Here is a 21,452-nt window from a genome sequence, read left to right as displayed (position 1 = left end):
TTTCTGCATTAATTGAGACAATCATGTGGTTCTTGTCTATAGTTCTGTTTATGTGATGAATCATATTTATTGATTTGCATATTTTGAACTAAACTTGCATACCAGGGATAAAGCCTACTTGATTGTGGTGGATTAGTTTTTTGATGTGCTGCTGGATTTTGTTTACTAGTATTTTGTTCATGATTTTTGCATCAATGTTCATCAAGGATATTGGCCTGAAGTTTCCTTTTTTGTTGGGTCTCTACAAGGTTTTGGTATCAGGATGATTCTGGCCTCACAGAATGAGTTAGGAAGGAGTCCCTCCTCCTCATTTTTTTGGAATAGTTTCAGCAGGAATGGTTCCAGCTCTTTTTTGTACATCTGGTAGAATTCAGCTGTGAATCTGTCTGGTCCTGTTTTTTTTTTTTGGTTGGTGGGCTAATTCAACCAAAAATTAGTGATTCAATTTTGGAGCTTATTATTGGGATTATTGGAGCTTATTAATTATTTGGACCTTATTATTCAGGGATTCAATTTCTTCCTGGTTCAGCTATGCAGGGTGTATGTGTCCAGGAATTTGTTTATTCTTCTAGATTTTCTAGTTTGTTTGCATTGAGGTGTTCATAGTAGTCTCTGATGGTTATTTGCATTTCTGTAAATGACAAAAGTTTAACTTGGTTCTTCTTTCTTTTTCTTTTTTCTTATTCTAGCTAGTAGTCTGCCATATTAAGTTTTTTGTTTGTTTGTTGTTTGTTTTTTTTTTAAACAGCTCCTGGATTCATTGATCTTTTGAATGGTTTTTCATGTCTCAATCTTCAGTCTAGCTTGTTGGTTATTTCTTGTCTTCCTCTAGCTCTGAGGTTGGGTTGCTCTCACTTCTCTAGTTCTTTCAGTTATGATGTCAGATTGTTAATTTGAGATTTTTCTAACTTTTTGATGTGGCATTTAGGGCTATAAATTCGAAGGAGCCATTTTTATCACACATACTGAACATTTGCTTTGGGCTGGATGCCCTTCAGGGAGAAGAAGACAGAGAACGCCCTTAGCCCTTACTATTCTTAATTTGACTCAAAAAGCAGGGTGGGGTGGTGCAGGTTAGAGCAACTTAACACACAGACACACCTCCTCACACACCTCCTCACAGATACATGCAGGTTAGGAATCAGAGAAAGTGCTGGAAGAACTTTAGAGGTCACCTACTGCATGGTTTTCAAAAGGAAAGTTCTTTCTTTTCTTTTTCTTTCTTTCTTAGCAGCAGAACACAAAACAAAATATTAAATGTACATAAAACCAGATAGAAGTGGTGGTTGGGAGCTGTCCACTCAGCTACTTCTCATCTCCTGTTTAGCTCTCCCTCCAGAACCTTCTGCCAGGCACCTGTGAGGCTCCCTAGAACCCCTCAAAGTACAGTCTGAAACCATAATTTTACAGATGGAGAAACGAGGGCTCCAGCATTAGAGATGTTTACGGCCCCACAGCTAGGGGTGTGCAGAGGTGGAAGCTGAAGCCAGGACCCTAGGGTCCCCAAACGTGTTCATTCCACTGCATCAGTCCTCCACGTGGGTTGGTTGGTGACCCAGAGGGGCTCTGGATTCAGCTTCTTTTCTGGGAAGGCAAACGCTAAACTTGGGAGTTGCCCGGGAAACCCATGGGAAACCTATTCCAAACCAATGTACTAGGCTGAGGCACTCAATTCCTGGAAGCAGGATTAAGAGCATTCAGAAAATGTGTCCTCTTTTCACCTAGCCTTTGAACTGGAAGACATACACGGGGTCACCAGGGGACTTTCCAAATATCTACATTTCGGAGGTCTGACGGGATTCAGGAGTAGCACACAATGCCTGTTGCAATAACCAGATAGTTCCAGCAGAGGGCACTACTGTCCAACAATCTGAAATGCTAACCAGACTCAAAGATTGGAAAGCCAGGAAGCTCCTTTAAAAAAAATAATAAATTTTTTTTTCAGTAGTCCTAGCTCACTGAAAAGAACATAAGTATAGCAATTCAGACTAATTAAAATTCCCAATCACACAGGTTTCTAGGGTGTAGCTTTAAAAGAATCAGGTGACCAATAGGCATTCTGTTCTTCAGTTTGCCTGTGGTTGCTGTTAGTTTCTTGACTAACCTGGCTTTAATGATCAGCCAGAGCATATCTTGCAGAAGAAAGAGCAAAAGACGTTGAAGCACACTGAGCCAACCACACATTTCAATAAATGTGAAGATTTTGAGACACTGTGAACCAACATGCACACATTTCAATAAGTAGATAGAACCTTAGGGATGGTGCACCAACCCACATATTCCAATAGATAAACGTGGGGGCAGTGTGAACCAACAAATACATTTTAAAAAGAGTTGTGGGTGAGAGAGGGGGTTGACAGGCTGGGCTACCTGCTCAGGAATGCACAGCTGGTGTCCAGAGACTCAGTCAGACACTTCTAGCCTCACGATTGCCAGGGACCTAGGAACAGGCTCTCATTTCCCCAGATGAGGAAATTCTGGTCCACAGGGGTTTTCCCTCAGGGGCTCAAGCTCCTCTGTAGATGCCCCAGGATCTGAGGGGGTGGGAGGAGAGGCTGAGAGAGGCTGCCCAAGCCAGGGACTGACTGAGTCTATTCTCCCCATGAACGGAATGAGCAGCAGGCCTTTTCCCCTTTAGGAATAGTCTAGACCAGTGATTCTCAACTGGGGGCTATTTTGTCATCCACTCCCATCAAGGAATATTTGACAATGCATGGAGACATTTTTGGTTGTCATGATTTTGGTGGTGCTACGGCATTTAGTGGGTAGAGGTGAGGGAAGCAGCTGAACATCCTACAAAACACCGGATAATTCCCTACAAGAAAGAATGATCTGGCCCAAAATGTCAATAGTGCCAAGTTTGAGAAACTGGTCTAGACCAGGGACCAGAAATTCTCAAAGTGTAGTCCCCAGTGTGGCATATCATCATCAGTGGGGACTTACTACAGATGGAAATTCTTGGTTCCTACCGAAGACCTACTAAATCAGCAGCTCTGGGAGTAACTTGTGTTTGAATAAGCCTTTTGGAGAATCTAAGGCATGCTCAAGTATGAGAACCACTTGTGTGGGGACTGTACTGCTTGAGATTGGTAGTCTAACACTGTACTTCTAAATTATTAATGTGCTTACAGTCACTGCAGAATTGTTAAAATGCAGATTCTGATTTAGCAGTTGTTAGAATTTGCATTGCTTACAAGTTCCAGATGACACTGATAATACTGATCAGGCCCACATTTTAAGAAGCGAGGAGGATCTAAGATATTGCTTTGAAATTTACCAGATCATAAAATACATCTGAAGTGTATGTTGAGCCTTCAGATTCTCAGTCCCTTTCTGAGACCCTCTAGGTAGGATATTTCCAGAGGAAGGGGCTAGAATTTTTTTTTTTTTTTTTTGAGACAGAGTCTTACTCTGTTGCCCAGGCTGGTGTGCAGTGGTGTGATCATGGCTCACTGTAGCCTCAACCTCCCAGGCTCAAGTGATTCTCCTGCGTCAGCATCCCGATTAGCCGGGACTACAGGCATGTACCACCATGCCAAGCTAATTTTGTTTATTATTTGTAGAGATGAGGTCTCTCTATTTTGCCCAGACTGGTCTCAAACTCCTGGGCTCAAGCAATCCTCCAGCCTTGGCCTCCCAAATTGCTGGGATTACAAGCATGAGCCACTGCACCTGCCCAGAGTGTGTATTTTTATTAAGTGTCCCAGAAAATTCTCACAATCAAGCAGATCTAAAAACACTGACTTCAGATGGCAGATTCAAGAGTTATTGATGAATACATCATCTCTGAGTCCACTTCATTTACATCAGAAATTCTCAACCCAGGCTGGGGAAAATCACCTGGAGAACTTTGAAACTTCCCCCGCGCAGGCCACAGAGTAGACCAATTATATCAGAACCTCTGAGGGTGGGACCTAGGAAACAGCTCTTTCTAAAAGTTGCCCAGGTGATTCCAATGTGTAGCTATGTTTAAGAATCAGTGACCTTAGAAAAACAGTCTGGCAGTTGCTCAAAAAGTCAAACACACAGTTACCATATGACCCAGCAATTCCACTCCTAGGTATATACCAAAGTGAATTGAAAACATATGCGCACACAAAATCTTATACATGAATGTTTGTAGCAGCATTTTTCATAATAGCCAAAAAATGGAAGCAATCCAATGTCCATTGACTGATGAATGGGTAAATAAATAAAAATGGATATGTCATACCCACACAATGAAATACTATTTAGCAATAAGAAGGAATGATATATGTTACAACTGGAACGAAGCTTGAAAACATTATACTAGTAAAAGAAGCCAGTTGCAAAAGGCCACGTATTGTATGATTCCACTTACGGGAAATATCAAGAATAAGCAAATCCATAGAAGCGGAAAGCAGATTAGTGGTTGCTAGAGGCTGCTGCAAGGGGAAAACTGCTTAATGGGTACAGGGTTTTATTTTGGGGTGACGGAATGTTTTTGAACTAGATAGAAGTGATGGTTGCACAACATTGTGAATGGACTAAATGCCACTGAACTGTACACCTTAAATGGTTAAAATAGTAAATTTTATGTTATGCAAATTTTATCACAAAGGAAAAGAATCAGTGGCCTATAAAGTTTCCTAATAGAGGTAGATTTCAAGAAATCAGGCAAAATCAGGATGAGTGAATTAGGTAACTCAGGAAAAAGATAACCTAAAATAGACAATCTGCCATGTATGTGCTCATATATTCTTGGACCTTTGGTAGGGTAGAGAGTAAATACATTTTCAGAGCCTATTTGGAGTAGCAGATAATGAGCAGATTCCTGTGATTAAGGGAAAAGAAGCTATTTCCATCTGCCAGTTGAAATTCTATTGATTGGAAAGTTTGCCCCCACAATTTGGGAAGTCTGCACTTTTTTTAAATGTTCAGAGACTGAGATTGCTGAGATCAATTTCTTAATTTTGTGGGTTGAGGCTAGGGTTATTTAATTTGAATATAAACAGAATCATGACCCTACAGGCTGGACGTTTAGGGACATGCAGGCAATTGACATTTAAGTAATACTTAGCTAGCCACATGCCTGGGAGGGGAAACTAAGTGTGCCCAACTTTGAAGAGGGAAGGTCTTGGGGAGGTAATGACCCTATGCCCTCAGTTATTTGCAAATGGGCCTAGCAGAGAGAGACCCTATCAAGAGAAGTTGACATTAGATATATCTTCCGGAATTTTAGCTTGTATAATTTTAAAATCTTTTCTTTTGTTTAATATCTACCTCTCTTGCTAGACTCCATATTCCACAAGGGCAGAGACAGTGTATATTATACTTACCACCATATATTCAGCAGTGCTAGGCACATAGTAGGTGGGTTCTCAATAGATCTGTTGATTGACAACTGGAGGCCATGGGTAAAGCCCCTTGTCGACGGGGGAGTGCTAACAGTAGGACTGCCAGATGAGATTAGGGGGCAGTGGGAAAGTGAGTCTGTAAGCAAACCTCAACCACATGGTGCCATGGGCTTGCCCAGCACTGTAGGGGAAGGAAGGGGAGTAAAAAGAGACTTCCTGGAAATGATGTTACCTGAGCTGAGGCTCAAGGGGAGGCCCAAGGGTTAGTGGGTCAAAGACTGGAAGGGCAGTTCCCGCAGAGCCAGCAATACGTACATGACCAGAGGCAGTTGACCAGCCCTGGGACTGTGGAGCAAGGGCTGGAGTCAGCCTGGCTGAAGCCAGGCATGGTCATGAAGGACAGGCCTGGCCTTGTTGGCAGTTCTACCCTGACGGCAGTGAGAAGCAACTGGAGGAGTGGAGATACAGCCAGGTCTGTGTTACTGTAGAACCCCCTGGGGCTGCCATCCCAAAGATGGATTTGAGAGTAAGTCAAAAAGCTGCTGAGATAGTGTTAGAGAAGGAAGAAAAAGGAGAGGATCATCTTGTTGAACTAACATTGATTATGTGCATGAATGGGGGGAATTTTAGAGCATTTTTGGTAGGTAGATATCTTGGGATTTGGCAACTGATTGCTGGATATTGGAAATGAAATAAAAGAAGCCTAGGATAGTGATGATGATGATGATGATGAAGATGCTTGTAGCTAACATCTGTTGAGTGCTTATGTTATAGGCATTAAGTACTTCATATACACCATGTCATTTGAGCTTCATCATGAACCACTAGAGACTATTTTGTTATTATTATAAGGGTGTTTGAATTCTGATCAGTACCTTTTCTTTTTGAAAACATTTCTTTGTTTTTCGAGACAGAGTTTCACTCTGTTGTCCAGGCTGGAGTGCAGTGGTGTGATCTCAGCTCACTGCAGCCTTTGCCTCTGGGGTTCAAGCGATTCTTGTGCCTCAGCCTCCCGAGTAGCTTGGACTACAGGCATGTGCCACCACACCCGACTAATTTTTGTATTTTTAGTAGAGAAAAGGTTTCACTATGTTGGCCAGGCTGGTCTCCAACTTTTGGCCTCAAGCATTCTACCTGCCTCAGCATCTCAGAGTTCTGGGACTACAGATGTTGTTTTTATCCTTATTATACAGATGAAGAAACTGAGACCCAAAAAGCTGTGACTTGGACAAGGCCACCCAGTTAGTATGTGGAGTAGCCAAGGTTTGATCCCGGCGGGGGGAGGGTTGGACCTGAAGAGCCATGCTCTTAATCGTACCTGGTATTGACCCCAGGTTTTTAGTTTGGGTTGGCTGGGTGGGTGGTGGCACCGTTCTTCAATCCAAGGAAACAGGGGGAGGAAAATGGTTGATTGATGGTGAAATGACATAATGAGTTTGGGACAAGTTGGGCTGGAGATGCGGTGGATTATTCTGTGATATCCAGTAGGTATTTGCTAGTCAGGAGTGCACCTCTGGTTAAAGTCATGGGAATGAATGAGACAACCTAGGAGAAAGCATGAGAGTGAGGCGAGGAAAAGTTCAAGAACAAGACTAGGGGACACCAAAGAACCAAATGTGTCGTTTTGGAGGTGGCCATCAGGAAGTCACTGGAAACCTTGGTTCCCTAAATGGTAAGGGGCCCTAAAGGGTAAGGGGAAGAAACAAGAATGCAGTGATTAGGGGAGAGGCAAAACTTGCTATTCTAAGGTCATTGGCTGTAGAAGGAGGAGGAAAGAATATCACTAGAAAGGATCAGTGATCAGGGTCCCGAAGGCTATCTTTTTCTATTAACCATTAAGATGAGAGAGATCTGCAAATACATAGGCCTAGAGAGATGGAACCAGTGGAAAGGATGAGTTTGATAACGAATGGGACAGAAGGGCTGGCACCACACCCTTGAGTCAGCTAAAGGGGTGAAGTGACGGCATCAGGCTTCAGAAAGAATAGGGACACTTCTTTTGGGTCCAATTAAAAGTTAGATATAGGTTTGAATGCACCTTGAACAGCACATAGGGCCTTTAGAAAGGTAAGATTTGGCCTAGGGCTCCCCCTACTCTACTCTGAAATCCACTGTTACATTTGCTCTGAGGCACCCTTCCCATGGGCTTTTCAAAGCCAATGACTGAGCATGACAGGAATATAATTCCCAGGGAACCCATTCCCCAGAGACACAGGACTGTTCTGATGGTTGACCTTGACTCAAGGGATTCTGATGGCCTTGCTGAACTTAGACTGTGCATCAACTTTGGATACTTTCACCTGACCTTCCCTCCCTCTCCCCTTCACTGAGAGTCAGAACTGTGTTGCATGGACTGGCTCTCTCAGCTCTTCCTGGCTTTCTATTTTATCTCAGTAATTTATCTTAATAAAATCCATGCTGTGCCTCCTTCAGCAGCACATATACTAAAATTGGAACGATACAGAGAAGATTAGCATGGCCCCTGCGCAAGGATGACATGCAAATTTGTGAAGCGTTCCATATTTTTCCAAAAGAGAGCCCGCATCGCCAAGTCAATTCTAAGCAAAAAGAACAAAGCTGGAGGCATCACACTACCTGACTTCAAACTATACTACAAGGCTACAGTAATCAAAACAGCATGGTACTGGTACCAAAACAGAGATATAGACTAATGGAACAGAAGAGAGAACTCGGAGGCAACACCACACATCTACAACCATCTGATCTTTGACAAACCTGACAAAAACAAGCAATGGGAAAAGGATTCCCTGTTTAATAAGTGGTGTTGGGAAAACTGGCTAGCCATGGGCAGAAAGCAGAAACTGGACTCCTTCCTGACACCTTACACTAAAATTAACTCCAGATGGATTAAAGACTTAAACATAAGACCTAACACCATAAAAACCCTAGAAAAAAATCTAGGCAAAACCATTCAGGACATAGGCATAGGCAAGGACTTCATGACTAAAACACCAAAAGCATTGGCAACAAAAGCCAAAATAGATAAATGGGACCTAATCAAACTCCACAGCTTCTGCATAGCAAAAGAAAACAGTCATTAGAGTGAATCAGTAACCAACAGAATGGGAAAAAATTTTTGCAATCTACTCATCTGACAAAGGGCTAATATCCACAATCTACAAAGAACTAAAACAGATTTACAAGAAAAAAACAAACCCATTCAAAAGTGGGCGAAGGATATGAACAGACACTTTACAAAAGAAGACATACATGAGGCCAACAAACATATGAAAAAATGCTCATCATCACTGGCCATTAGAGAAACGCAAATCAAAATTACATTGAGGTACTATCTCATGCCAGTTAGAATGGTGATCTTTAAAAAATCTGGAGACAACAGATGCTGGAGAGGATGTGGAGAAAGAGGAACACTTTTACACAGTTGGTGGGGGAGTAAATTAGTTCAACTATTGTGGAAGACAGTGTGGCAATTCCTCAAGGACCTAGAAATAGAAATTCCATTTGACCCAGCAATCCCATTTCTGGGTATATATCCGAAGGATTATAAATCATTCTATTATAAGGACACATGCACATGAATGTTCGTTGCGGCACTGTTTACAATAGCAAAGACTTGTAACCAACCCAAACGCCCATCGATGATAGACTGGACAGGGAAAATGTGGCACATACACACCAGGGAATACTATGCAGCCATAAAAAACGATGAGTTCGTGTCCTTTGTAGGGACATGGATGAAACTGGAAACCATCATTCTCAGCAAACTGACAAAAGAACAGAAAATCAAACACCGCATGTTCTCACTCATAGGCGGATGTTGAATAATGAGAACACATGGACACAGGGAGGGGAGCATCAAACACTGGGGTCTGTCGGGGGGGAAGTAGAAGAGGAACAGCAGGGGTTGGGGAGTTGGGGAGGGATAACATGGGGAGAAACGCCAGATATAGGTGATGGGGAGGAAGGCAGCAAACCATACTGCCATGTGTTTACCTATGCAACAATCTTGCATGTTCTTCACATGTACCCCAAAACCTAAAATGCAATAAATAAATAAATAAAAACTTCAAAAAAAGAAAATCCTCTTGTATTTAGCCCTGCTGATGTCGGCATCATGGAGGATGCAAACATAGCCCCCCCAGGCACAAGTGGATAAAACTAGAAAGACTGAGCCAGGGAAATGCAGATCCCTCAGTGACAGGTGTTGAGTCCAGGGAGATCATGATGGTTCTGAATGTGACAGCAAAATGGGTGGTGGTGGAATCCTGGTAACTTTCCCATAGAGGTGTTTGCAGCTTACTGTGAGGGCCCACCAGGCATGATGTAGATTTCAAAAGGCTGAGGCAGATGTGACCACATGAGGATGGGTGTGAATATACACAAACTGAAAAGGAGGTGGTGGGCAATGCAGAAGGTCTCTCCCAATTATCTGAGAGTAGGAAGTGAGGGCAGCTACTGTGAATCTGGAGAGTTGGTGGGGTAGGATCTCGCAAAGTGGTTTTGGAAGAACTACTGTGAGAGAAGGAAGAAAAAGCTGACAACAGATAAAATGTAAAGAGATTAGTGGGAAAAGGGGATGGAGAAGTAGCAGGGGTGAGAAGCTTCCAAATGACAAAGCTGAAGTGCTTGTAGGCCTTGGGAGACTCTAGATTTTATACTCACTGTTAAGGGAAACCACTGGATGGTTTTGAGTTGAGGCACTATATGATCTGATGTACTTCTTAAAAAGACCATTTTGGCCATTGTAGAACGTAAGAAGGAAAACAACAGATAAGAGGTGACTGCAGTCATACAGAAAGGAGATGATAGGGCTTAGAGTAGGGGGAGAACAGTGCAGATGATGGTAGAAGTGTTCAGTTTCCCTCTGATAACTTTTCTCTCAGTGAAATATAAAGAAAGAAGATCAACTGAGAGTGGGGCTAGATGGGTAGATAGGATAATACCCTTATTATATTGGAAGGGTGGGAAAAAAAGTGAAAAAATTACAAGTTATAAAAATTCGTTTTTTAAAACAATCTGCATTTTTAAGAAGAGGTTTAAATCTTTTCACTGCATTCTCTTTGGAGCATTGGCTATAAGACTTCTCTTTGAAAGCACTGTATTTTTTAAAAAATAACTTTTTTTTTTTTGGGATGGAGTCTTGCTCTGTCACCAGGCTAAAGTGCAGTGAAATGATCTTGGCTCACTACAACCTCTGCCTCTCAGGTTCAAGTGATTCTCATGCCTCAGCCTCCCAAGTAGCTGGGATTACAGCTACTGTGTCCGGCTAATTTTTTGTAATTTTAGTAGTCGAGGTTGGCCAGGGTGGTCTTGGACTCCTGACCTCAGGTGATCTGCCTGCCTCGTCCTCCCAAAGTGTTGGGATTACGGGCATGAGCCACCGTGCCTGGCCTGTATTTTTCTTGGTAAAAAGATCAGCACACCCAGATCCTCCTCCCAATGAAGTAACCACTTCGTTTCTTTTTGAACTCATTAATTTCTGCAATTTTTGTTTGATGTGGCAGTAGTTACTATTACCTGTCCACTAGACCCCCGCCCCCAACCCTTAGGGTTTTCAGCTCTGTCAAATTCATAATGCGTCTGTGTGTGTGTGCATAAGCATACACACTTGTACAAAACACAGCCCATATGACAAAACCGTTTTTTACAAATGTTTGCCTTTTTAAACAAAAGGTGTGCTGTATATTTTTATTAAATCATAGAAAACATTTGTATACAAATTTTTTCACTTTGGGAAAACTGGAATATTAAACAGGTGGGTAACAAAACAGTTGAAAGATACATCTCACTTTAAATAGAAACAAGTTTTAAGTTGTCACATTTATTAAAACAAAAAAAAAGTTGAAATAATTGGTAACAGGTTGTTGGCTTTTTTCAACCTTCAGAGGAATAATATCTCTTTTTACCCTCAATTTTCTTTAAGAATGTTTTTTATTACTTACATCAACCACGAGTTTAAAAGATAGTTAACTTGAATTCTGAATGCAAAATCAATGTCCTTGTACCTACACAGGCTTTTAGAATACTGCAAATGATGAATTTCAGGAGATGGTTTCATTCCACAGGGCTGATTAAACTTCCTTTCTACAATGGAAAATGTGAATATAGTTCAGAATAAGTTAAATATTAAGACATACAATATGGCAATAATGTCCTACTTTTTTTTCCCTACCAAGTAAATTCAAAAGTTCATCCTAATCTTATACATTTATAAAAGGGTGAAGACTGAGAGATCCAGTGATACTGAAAATACACAACAACCATCAGAACCACATTCTGTATGGCAGAATATGTACAAATGGTCCTGCCAAAATCATGCCTGCATTCATTCCACAGGTGACCAAAAAGAACAGACTTTGAAGTTCACCAAATGAAAATGAACGGTGACTTTGACATTTAGGTCATCACTTATTCTGCTTCTGAGCAGAGATCCAGAGGTGATACAGTGCAAAATCTGCACTCACACTAAATACCACATAAGCACAAATTAAATATTATCAAAATATTTTTAAATTAAATTGAAGACCGTTATTTAAGTGCATGAGATATTTTCCCCCAGCTTCTTGAATGCATGTTACAGAACAAGAATTAACAAGGAAAATGTCAGAGGCCAACCCAATCCTCTGAACTCCCTTGGGGTAACATGTGAGACCTTTGGCACAGGGCTGAGGGGAGGCACAATTATCCACTCGAAATACGTGGATGGTCTCAAAAAGTCAGTCAGTCTTCTAAACTCAGGTCTGGATCTCAAACTAATTGAAGAAGGAAATGAAAATGCTATCGCTGTGACTGGTATCTTGTCCATGGTTAGTCTTTTTCCCCAGGACACTTCTTATCCAAGACCCTTAACAGTGCAAGCCTCATTTCAAGCCACCCCCAGGTCCTGGCCCACTGCTGTTGATCTGCAGACCTGGATCTTTCCCAGGAAATATGTAAACAAATCTGGGAAAAACTGCAATTCTGCAAGTTTTCCTTCTAACAGTGAAAGACCTCTTGGGCTAAGAAAAACAATAGGAAGGACTGCCCCAGTGTCATCTTCCCACAAGGCTTGTCTTTTGCTCATTTTGCTGTGGAAAACTATAAAGTCAAATCAAATAGTTTTGCCTGACTTGCCCCAAATGATATTAAACAGTAAGAACCATTTCTTTGGACTACCTTATTCCTGAATTATGACAAAAGCTTCTCTGAGCATACTTGGTTTGCCGTCTTGTTACTGGAGGTGACTTGGAGACGAGGCCAGGCTTTTGTGCAGGTTGGGATTCTGGCTATGTCTGTTTCGACTGCGAACAGATGAAAACATGGTGTTGCAGCCTGGTACTTTGCATTTGTGGAGCTGGCGAAGGTGCACAGTTTTGTAGTGGGCTCTAAAGGTCCCTTTGTTACTGTATGTCTTTTGGCAGAGATGACAGGTTATGGGCAACCCAGAAGGCAGGCTGGCAAGGCTCTGGTCGGCCTTCTCCATCAGGACACAGATGGGGTACTCATCTTCACCAGGAACAAGGCTCGGCCCTTCACAGTTCCCATCACTGTCCTCCATAAGCACAGTGCCTTCCTCACTCACCCCATCAGAGTCCCAGGAGGAATGGCTGCTACTCTCTGACTTCATGCTTGAGGTAGTACTCAAATCCAGGATGGTGCCCTCGCTCAAGGGGCCGGAGTTGTAGCTCTCCAGGCTGGCATTGTGGACTTGGGTTATTGGGTAAACCAGACTGCCCATTCGACTTGTTCCTTTGAAAATGACAGATGTCTGGGAGGCTTGCTGTGTAAAAGCCACATCCTGATAGGCTTCCTTAGCCACATCTTTCAGAAGGTAAGCTGCACGGAAGTGGTCTTCACTGCTCTCCAGTGCTTCTTGGCTCAATGCTTTTTGGTGAAGGTTTAGGTTTGAGCTGTGTCTACAAGAGTGAAAAGATGATTAGTAATGTGTTGGGCTATTTTAGAAACAGTCATCATTCTGAGTGGAGAGACTTGGTAGATACCAGGACAAACGTGTGATATGGGAGCACCGATGATAAGGGGGTAGGCCCCCATGGGATGTAACACCTGTTTAGTGGATACAGGCCCACTGTTGTTCATTGCTTGTCAGAAGTTAGTGTTCACCAGGAAAGCCGACAGTCTGGAAACTGAAAATATGTAGTCCTCTTTGATTTCCACTGTCTGTTTGATGTACTTTCTGTATCTCACTGTTTCAGAGCTCATATCTGCTTCTGCATATGAAGAAGCAGACTGGTTTAGACATACCCTTTCTTCCAGGAATCTTTCCTTAATTTCTCACGGTGCCCTCCCATGTGCCCATAGCAGCATTCCCCCATTGTAGAAATCACATTCAACTGTAATTGTCTGTTTCTGGTCTGTCTCCCAGAATGGCTAGACTACATCAAATAGACCAGTTTAACTGGGACACTGGAACCAGGAGATCCCAGGAGAAAACTGGTCACAAACTATAAGGAACTAAGAAGAGGACTTCATTTCAATGAAATCAGGAAATATTACCTTCTGGAGTGCACTGTCCAATATAATAGCCACTAGCCATACATGGATACTGAGCACCTGAAGTGTGACTAGTGTCTTATGTTGAAAGGATATTTTGGATATACTAAATTAAATGTCATTAAATTTTAACATATCTGCTTTTTATTTTTTTAACTTTTTTACAGTGGCTATAAGACTATTTAAAATTTCCTGTGAAGCTTGCATTGTATTTCTATTGGGTAGCGTTGGTCTAGAGCACTGACATACACTTCATCCTAAAAGTTCTACAAGTGTTGGTAAGAATCTGATTGGCTAGAATTGTGCATGTAGTTTAGTTCATATTTGTAATGTTTCACTATCCTATACCAGACAGAAGTTTTGCAAATGCAGCAGAATAAGCATACCACCAATTTTCTACCCAATGATTACTCTTGAAGGGCAGATAATGAGTATCCATTATGACACATGCCTTTTAGTCATATGTTATCATTTGGAAGTAACCTGTAAATCAATGTTGCTCTTCCTTAGAAATCCTCTGCTAACTTTTGACAAGAAAAAACAATCCTTACCAAGGGGGTTACAATCTTATAGGTAACAGGACAATTATTCCAAACAGAGAAAATACTCCCCCAATACATATCATAATGTATGGCAGGGTCAAGTTGGGGAAAACATCTTCACCAAAATCAGAATTTAATTTTCCAAATCCCCAAAGACAAGTGTGTGGGAAGCTAATCATGTTTTATAAAATGTATAAAATTTACTGTTCAACTTTTGTCTTCTATTCCCTTACACATATTTTTCTGGACATAATCAGAATTTTAAGCCCAGATAACATACTTTGCATGCAGCCCTTCTTAACTCCAACTCTGCCCTGTGATTATGTCAGCCTTCTGGGTTGAAGGGGCTGGTATGTGCCAGCAGAAAACCAGACACTGGGTTGACATACAGGTTCCAGTACATACAGGTGATTAAAAAGAAAGACAAGGGGCCGGGCGCGGTGGCTCAAGCCTGTAATCCCAGCACTTTGGGAGGCCGAGGCGGGTGGATCACGAGGTCAAGAGATCGAGACCATCCTGGTCAACATGGTGAAACCCCGTCTCTACTAAAAATACAAAATTAGCTGGGCATGGTGGTGCGTGCCTGTAATCCCAGCTACTCAGGAGGCTGAGGCAGGAGAATTGCCTGAACCCAGGAGGCAGAGGTTGCGGTGAGCCAAGATTGCGCCATTGCACTCCAGCCTGGGTAACATGAGTGAAACTCCGTCTCAAAAAAAAAAAAAAAAAAAAGAAAGACAAGCGTGTTTATTGGAACCTAGTACAGAAAGGTCCCTACTGCAACAAAGCAAACCTCTGGGCCTCATACCCAACTCCTGAGTATTCCATGCATACTAATAGCTAACTTGTGGGCTCTCTCACCCCTCTCAAGCCTTAAAAGTGCCATGTCCCCTAAGACCAGTAACTACTACAACTGTAAAAACCCTGTGAATCATGTACCAGGCTTTCCGTTTCTAGGACTTTGCTAATCCTGTACTCACTGCTCATGTCTGCATCTCTTCCCTTCAACCTCTACCTCTCTCCTCCAACTCTTCCTCTTGGCTTCTATTTTGATTAGTTGGGACCAGTGGTTCTCAGAGTGTGGTCTGAGCACCCCTAGTGGTTCCTGAGGCCCTTTCAGGGAGTTCTGGAAGTCAAAGTTTCATAATTCTAAGATATTATTTGCCTTTTTCACTTTCATTGTCTCATGAGTGCACAGTGGAGTTTTTCAGAGGCTAGGTGACATGATTTTGCAACAGAGCATATACAGACGCACATATGAGAATCTAGTTGTCTTTACAAAGTCAGGCATTAATGAGATTTACAAAAATGTAAAATGAAGCCACTCATCTCACTAAATTTTTGCTTTTGGAAAATGTAGTTTAAAAATAAACATATGTTAATATATAAAGTTGAATAATTTCTTAATTTCTAAAATAAATTTTGATAGACATAACCCAAATAGAGAGCAGCTCTTGAGTAACCTTAGGTTTAAGTATTTGTAAAAGGGTTATAAAACAAAAATGTTTCAGAGTTACTGCTGTATTCATACCCCTTCTTCTAGGAAGCTTTCCTTAACTTCTCAAGGTGCCCTCCCATGTACCCACAACAGCCTACATTTCCTCCATTGTAGAAGTCATTACATTCAACTGTAATTGCCTGTTTTTGGTCTGTCTCCCCTACTACAGAAGGCCTCTGTGGGCAGGGATTATGTCCCCAGCACCTAACATAGAAAGTTCTTAATATTCATGGGGTAAATAAGCATCCAGGGTGCTGTCCTAGTCCCTTCCTGATGGGTCTTGCTAACTGTTGCTGGTAGTAGCAGTGGCTCAAAGAGAAGTTAGCTGTCCCTACGGCAATGCAGTTCTCAATCTCTGACAGGGAAATGGTGTTAGGTCTGGGCCTGCCTACAAAGTCCTATTTAAAATACTGTCACTTAAATCATAGATTCTAGGTAAAATGCATTTGAAGTTCTAGACTACTGGAATTAGTGGTTTTAATTTAGAATGCAGGATGCTTTCCTGTTGTGGTGATTGGGAAGGGCTCAGATCTATTAATGCAAATAGGTCAGAACATAAGGAAATATTAAATCTATGAAAAATAAGTATCAAACAAAAAAGTATCTGAATCCAATATGCCTTCTAATTTAGTAGATATTGTAGGCTAGAACAGTATCATAAATATCAAAGATAATATGACCAACGTAACTGTCTCTTTATAACAGCTTATTCACAGACACTCCTCCTCTTGGAGGCTAAAGGAGAAGGACTGGTTCACTAATTAGGGTACTTTGGTGGTTTGGTTCAATATCCTATCAGTAGAAACACTGATTTAATATAATTATTTATCTAATATCTCCTGTGCTCTATCCTCTTTGCTAAAGACAATGAGTATGTTCTTATGAGCCCTGTCCAGGAATGCATGTGGGAGTCTGTACCTTTTCACCATCTTAACAAATTAGGTAGGTATTACAACTTGGACTAAATGTTCATGTTGACCTGCTTCAAGTCAAGCTTGTTTCTGCAAATGTAGCATTTTAATATTCAGTGCACCATTTAGTATTTATCATATTACATTTCATCAGGCAGCTGATCTTTTCCATAAGCCTCCTGGGGCCATCTTTTGGTAAGCTTGCTCTTCCATTTACAGGCTGGGGAGGAAGGTGACCTGAAGAGTGGTTAAGTGACTCAAGTTCATGAAGAAAAGCATAGGCAAGACGGCAATACCAGTGCTATCCCCACAGTGATGAGATATGCTCTATAGCAGGGCACTTTGTCAACAGTTTGTCTCTGTCTGTTTGTCATGAAAATTCAGGATCTTTCAACCAGAAATCACAGTCCCTGAAACCACCTGCCAATCACCTTTATTCTTTTATATCTTAATATTTAAAAAACCTTCGATCAAGCAGTGATTCTTCCTTTTAAATGTAGCTGAGTAACTAGAAATAAACTAAAATATTTTATTGTATGGATTTCATATTATCAAATGAAATTGAGCTAAGTTTTGGTAAGCTCTAATAATTTAAAAAGTTCCCTTCTCAGTCTATTCAAACAGTTATTTATGCTTTACTCTACCTGCTAATGTGACAAGTATTTCATGATTTCTTTTTTTTTGAGACAAGGGTCTCACTCATTTGCCAGGCTGGAGTGCAGTGGCATGATCTTGGCTCACTGCAACCTCTGCCTCCCAGGTTCAAATGGTTCTCCTGCCTCAGCCTCCTGAGTAGCTGGGACTACAGGCACACAAAATCATGCCCAGCTAAGTTTTGCATTTTTATTAGAGACAGGGTTTTACCATGTTGGACAGGATGGTCTCGATTTCTTGACCTTGTGATCCACCCGCCTTGGCCTCCCAAAGTGCTGGGATGACAGGTGTGAGCCACCTACCAGGCCGAATTTCATGATTTCTTTTTTTTTTTTTTTTGAGACAGAGTTTCACTCTTGTTACCCAGGCTGGAGTGCAATGGCGCAATCTCGGCTCACCGCAACCTCCGCCTCCTGGGTTCAGGCAATTCTCCTGCCCCAGCCTCCTGAGTAGCTGGGATTACAGGCACGCACCACCATGCCCAGCTAATGTTTTGTATTTTTAACAGAGACGGGGTTTCACCATGTTGACCAGGATGATCTCGATCTCTTGACCTCATGATCCACCCGCCTCGGCCTCCCAAAGTGCTGGGATTACAGGCTTGAGCCACCGCGCCCGGCCCGAATTTCATGATTTCTTATCCCATTCCCTTGGGGCTGGATGTGTTTCTGAATTCAGAATTTCTCAGACTCCCTATTTACTGGAAACCACTAATTCCAGTAGTCTACTAAATGATGCATATAATGAAACATTGTTAATGTCCTATAATAAATCCATTACTATCTGTACTACATATATATTTATAAATCCACACAAAAGGAGATTAAAGAAGATTACAAATAACCTCACATCACTTCAGGTCAGGTTTTGCAGCCAAATTAGGTTAGGTTTTTGGAAGTAAAAATTTGTGAATTTTTACTTCCAAAATATGGAAATATGAAAATTCATAGAACAGTGTTTCTCAAACTGTGGCCCCCAGAATAGTAACAACAGCATCATCTGGTAACTTGTTAAAAATGCCAACTCTTGGGACTCACCCCAGACCTAATGAAATGGAAATTCTAGGGTGGGGCCAGAAGTCTGTGTTTTAACAACTCTCCAGGTGATTCTGATGCATGTTAAAGTTTAAGAGCCACTGCCTTAGAAAAAATGATGGCCAACAGATGCCTTACCTGTCTCTGCTCCTTCGGGAGGGAAAGGTAGCACTACAGCCCTCCACTGTGCATGTGTGTGTTTCTTTGACATGCATATTCTTGTAATGCATTTTCACACTGCAAGCATTTTTAAAGGTCTTCTTGCAGATGTCACACTGGAAGCGATTTTCTTCCGTCTGCCTTGCTAATGCATGCTGATCCATGTGCTCCAGTTCTTTAGAATCTTCAAGACAAGGAAAAGCCATTCCCCTGTTGGACAAAGCATTGAAGAGTCCCCCAGCCAGCAGGCGCTGCTGCAGTTCCATGTATTCAGAAAAAGGAACTTGGGGCTCCATTCCAGTTGTGAAGTAGTGTTCATGGCCACCATCCTCGACCTCCCTTGGCACCATGATCAACGTTGGTGTCTGCTCAGTCTCCCTCTCTGAGTTGTGTGTGGCCTGCTCAGGGGTTTGGCTGATGACTCCACTGGACTCAATCACTGATTCACGATGGCAGGGCCTCTCTCCTTCAAGGAGAGGCTTCCCTAAGCTTCCTGACTGTGTGTGCTGCTCCCCAGATGCTCTGTGTGACCGAGGACTGAAGGTCTCCTGCTCATCTTCACTGACCACCTGCAGGGGCATGTCTTCATCTGAGCTGAGGTTGTGTCTTTTCTCATTAGCTATTTCCACAGCTTCTTTCTCTATTTTGATAGGCATACTGGACTTCCTAGATTTCTTCTTGGGAAGGGCATCAAACGGCATTTCATTTGAAACCAGCTGTTCTGGGATTGACGAGGACAACAGTGGGAGGGAAGGCAGCATCCCAGGCGTGTTTGCTACCTCGGCAGGTGTGGCTGGACTGCGGTAAAAAGGAAGGACTGGCTGGACTGTCTTTAGGTTGGGGAAAAGTACACCATTTTGCCCAATGTTTGGGAAGGCTGGTTGGCCTTTGGAATCCTCTCCTGAACCAGGGTAGCTGGGAGGAGGCCTATAGTCTGGGGATGTCACTGTGAAACCTGGGCACTTGTAGTTCTCAGAGCTGGCCAGGTTCAGGCTATTCCTGAGGTCTTTGTCCCGGTTATTTCTGTTCATTGGCATGTGCAGCCGAGGGTTGGGGTTGGCGCTATGGCGATTCCGGCTCCTTAGGGAACTGAACACCATGTTACACCCTTCAATGGTGCATTTATGCTTGATCTTCAAGTGGACGGCATTGTAGTGGATTTTGAGGGTGCCTTTGTCATAGAAGGTCTTCTCACATGCAGTGCAGAATACCCGGCCCTTCTTTGTACCAAGGCTATTCCTCTCCGGCTTCACTTTAGCCTCAGGGGATAACTGTGTCCTTTCAAGCTTAGTGACAATGTTATATGAGCGGGAGTCACTTAAATGGGTGCTGTCTTTTTTAGTGATAGCATCTGGACAGTTTAAACACTGATCTTTTTCAACCTGAAATGGTGTGGAACTGGAAGTTAAGAAGCTGCTGTTAGGGAAGGGCCCATGGACTTCCTGTTTGGGGTCCTGACTTTGGTCATGACCCTGCTCCAACATATATTGTTCAGGCAGTGACCCTATCAGTGCAGGAGGCAGAGGGTTGAAGAACTGGAAAGGCAGCATGAAAGTCATGTTGCTTATGAGGTTCTCAAAGGGGTGTATACTGCTGGGGCTTCCTTTGTCCACAGGAGTTGGAAGGCTAGAACTCCTGTGGCTGCAGCTCTCGATGAAAGCCCTGATATCTACATTTGCTGTGGAAGGTGGTATGATGATGGACTGCTCTTCTTTCTCTTGAATTGCCATGAGTTCAACTATGGATTTGGTCTCTCCAAAACGAAGGAACTGCTGCAAGGTGGCCACTTCTTCCTCACTGGTCATGATGCTCCAGTGATCCAACACCTTTCCTGATGCATCCTAAATCCAAATCAGATTTTAGAAGTGTGATCAATTTACAACTCGTTATCCTTTTCTCTAAAAATGTAGTCCACTAGACTATAGGATACCTTTGTACATATGAGAAAAAGATGAACGCAGGGCTTTGGAGAGTTTAGTCCCTGTACACCCTACTCTCCCGGGCCAGAAGCTTTGTGCAGAGCATAAGCTGCACATATATAAGCAGTAGTGTTACAATTAGTGCAAAAGAGAGAAATAAAATATTACTTAAGCTGAAGTAAGGGAAATGTGGTGATTATTTTTCACCTCATTTCAGACCAATTGGTTGTCTCGCATTAGACATAATAATTTTCCCTACTAAATTAAAATATGTATCATTTGAACAATAGTAACTTCCTTACCTAAAGAGGATAGATGGAACAATCAGGCCTAGATATAGCTCAAGTATTCATTTGTTGCAAGTTTAATCATCTTCCTAAGCAACTAACATCAGAAAACAAATGAACCTGTATTGATCTATTGCCGTGTTCACAAAGCAGAACTGTAATTTTACTGGAGTGTTGGAGATCTTTCAAACTCTAGCAAGGCCTAACTTTTCCCAAAACTACAATAAATATTTTATCTCAGAACATGTATTTGATGGCCTACTGAGATTTTTCACAGTGCATGTAAGAGTTTTGAAGATGATGAAGAATGTAACATCATAAATTTTTCATGCACTAGAGGTTCAAGGTAATTGATTCCATATTTTTAATCCTAACACTAGAAAGCAAGATTATTAGGATCATTAAATATTGATCTATGTCATAATGTAAGATCATAATGCTACTCTACATCAATCGTCATTTTTACTCTGCTGGGGGTCCTGCACTAGAGGTGAGCAAATGTTTTTACAGGGAAAGATTATCGGCTTTTGAGTTAAAAAGAAGTGAGTACAGGGCCGGGCGCGGTGGCTCAAGCCTGTAATCCCAGCACTGTGGGAGGCCGAGGCGGGTGGATCACGAGGTCAAGAGATCGAGACCATCCTGGTCAACACAGTGAAACCCC

The 21,452-nt window shown here is 42.1% G+C and overlaps 1 protein-coding gene and 1 non-coding gene across 3 annotated transcripts in view; one reads left to right on the top strand and one right to left on the bottom strand.

Annotated features, from left to right (window-relative positions):
• Positions 1–7,738: 7,738 nt before the first annotated feature.
• On the top strand, positions 7,739–7,845 carry LOC119467488. Its single transcript, XR_005196026.1, has one exon. It is a non-coding gene; the product is annotated as a U6 spliceosomal RNA (small nuclear RNA).
• Positions 7,846–10,972: 3,127 nt separating this feature from the next.
• The window catches only part of BNC1 (basonuclin 1), a 30,037-nt gene continuing 19,557 nt past the window's right edge, over positions 10,973–21,452 (bottom strand). For both annotated transcript variants that reach the window (XM_017502257.2, XM_037729131.1), the window contains 2 exons: positions 18,565–20,426; positions 10,973–13,195 (listed from right to left, as the gene is read on the bottom strand). In XM_017502257.2, coding sequence (XP_017357746.1) covers positions 12,511–13,195; positions 18,565–20,426 — 2,547 coding nt within the window. In that variant the 3' untranslated portion in view covers positions 10,973–12,510. The remainder of the gene's footprint in view (positions 13,196–18,564; positions 20,427–21,452) is intronic.

This window comes from Cebus imitator, unplaced genomic scaffold (assembly GCF_001604975.1).
Source record: "Cebus imitator isolate Cc_AM_T3 unplaced genomic scaffold, Cebus_imitator-1.0 Scaffold295, whole genome shotgun sequence".
Taxonomy (NCBI): domain Eukaryota; kingdom Metazoa; phylum Chordata; class Mammalia; order Primates; family Cebidae; genus Cebus; species Cebus imitator.
Note: the sequence above shows the minus strand (reverse complement) of the source record. Positions and strands in the feature narration are given on the sequence as shown.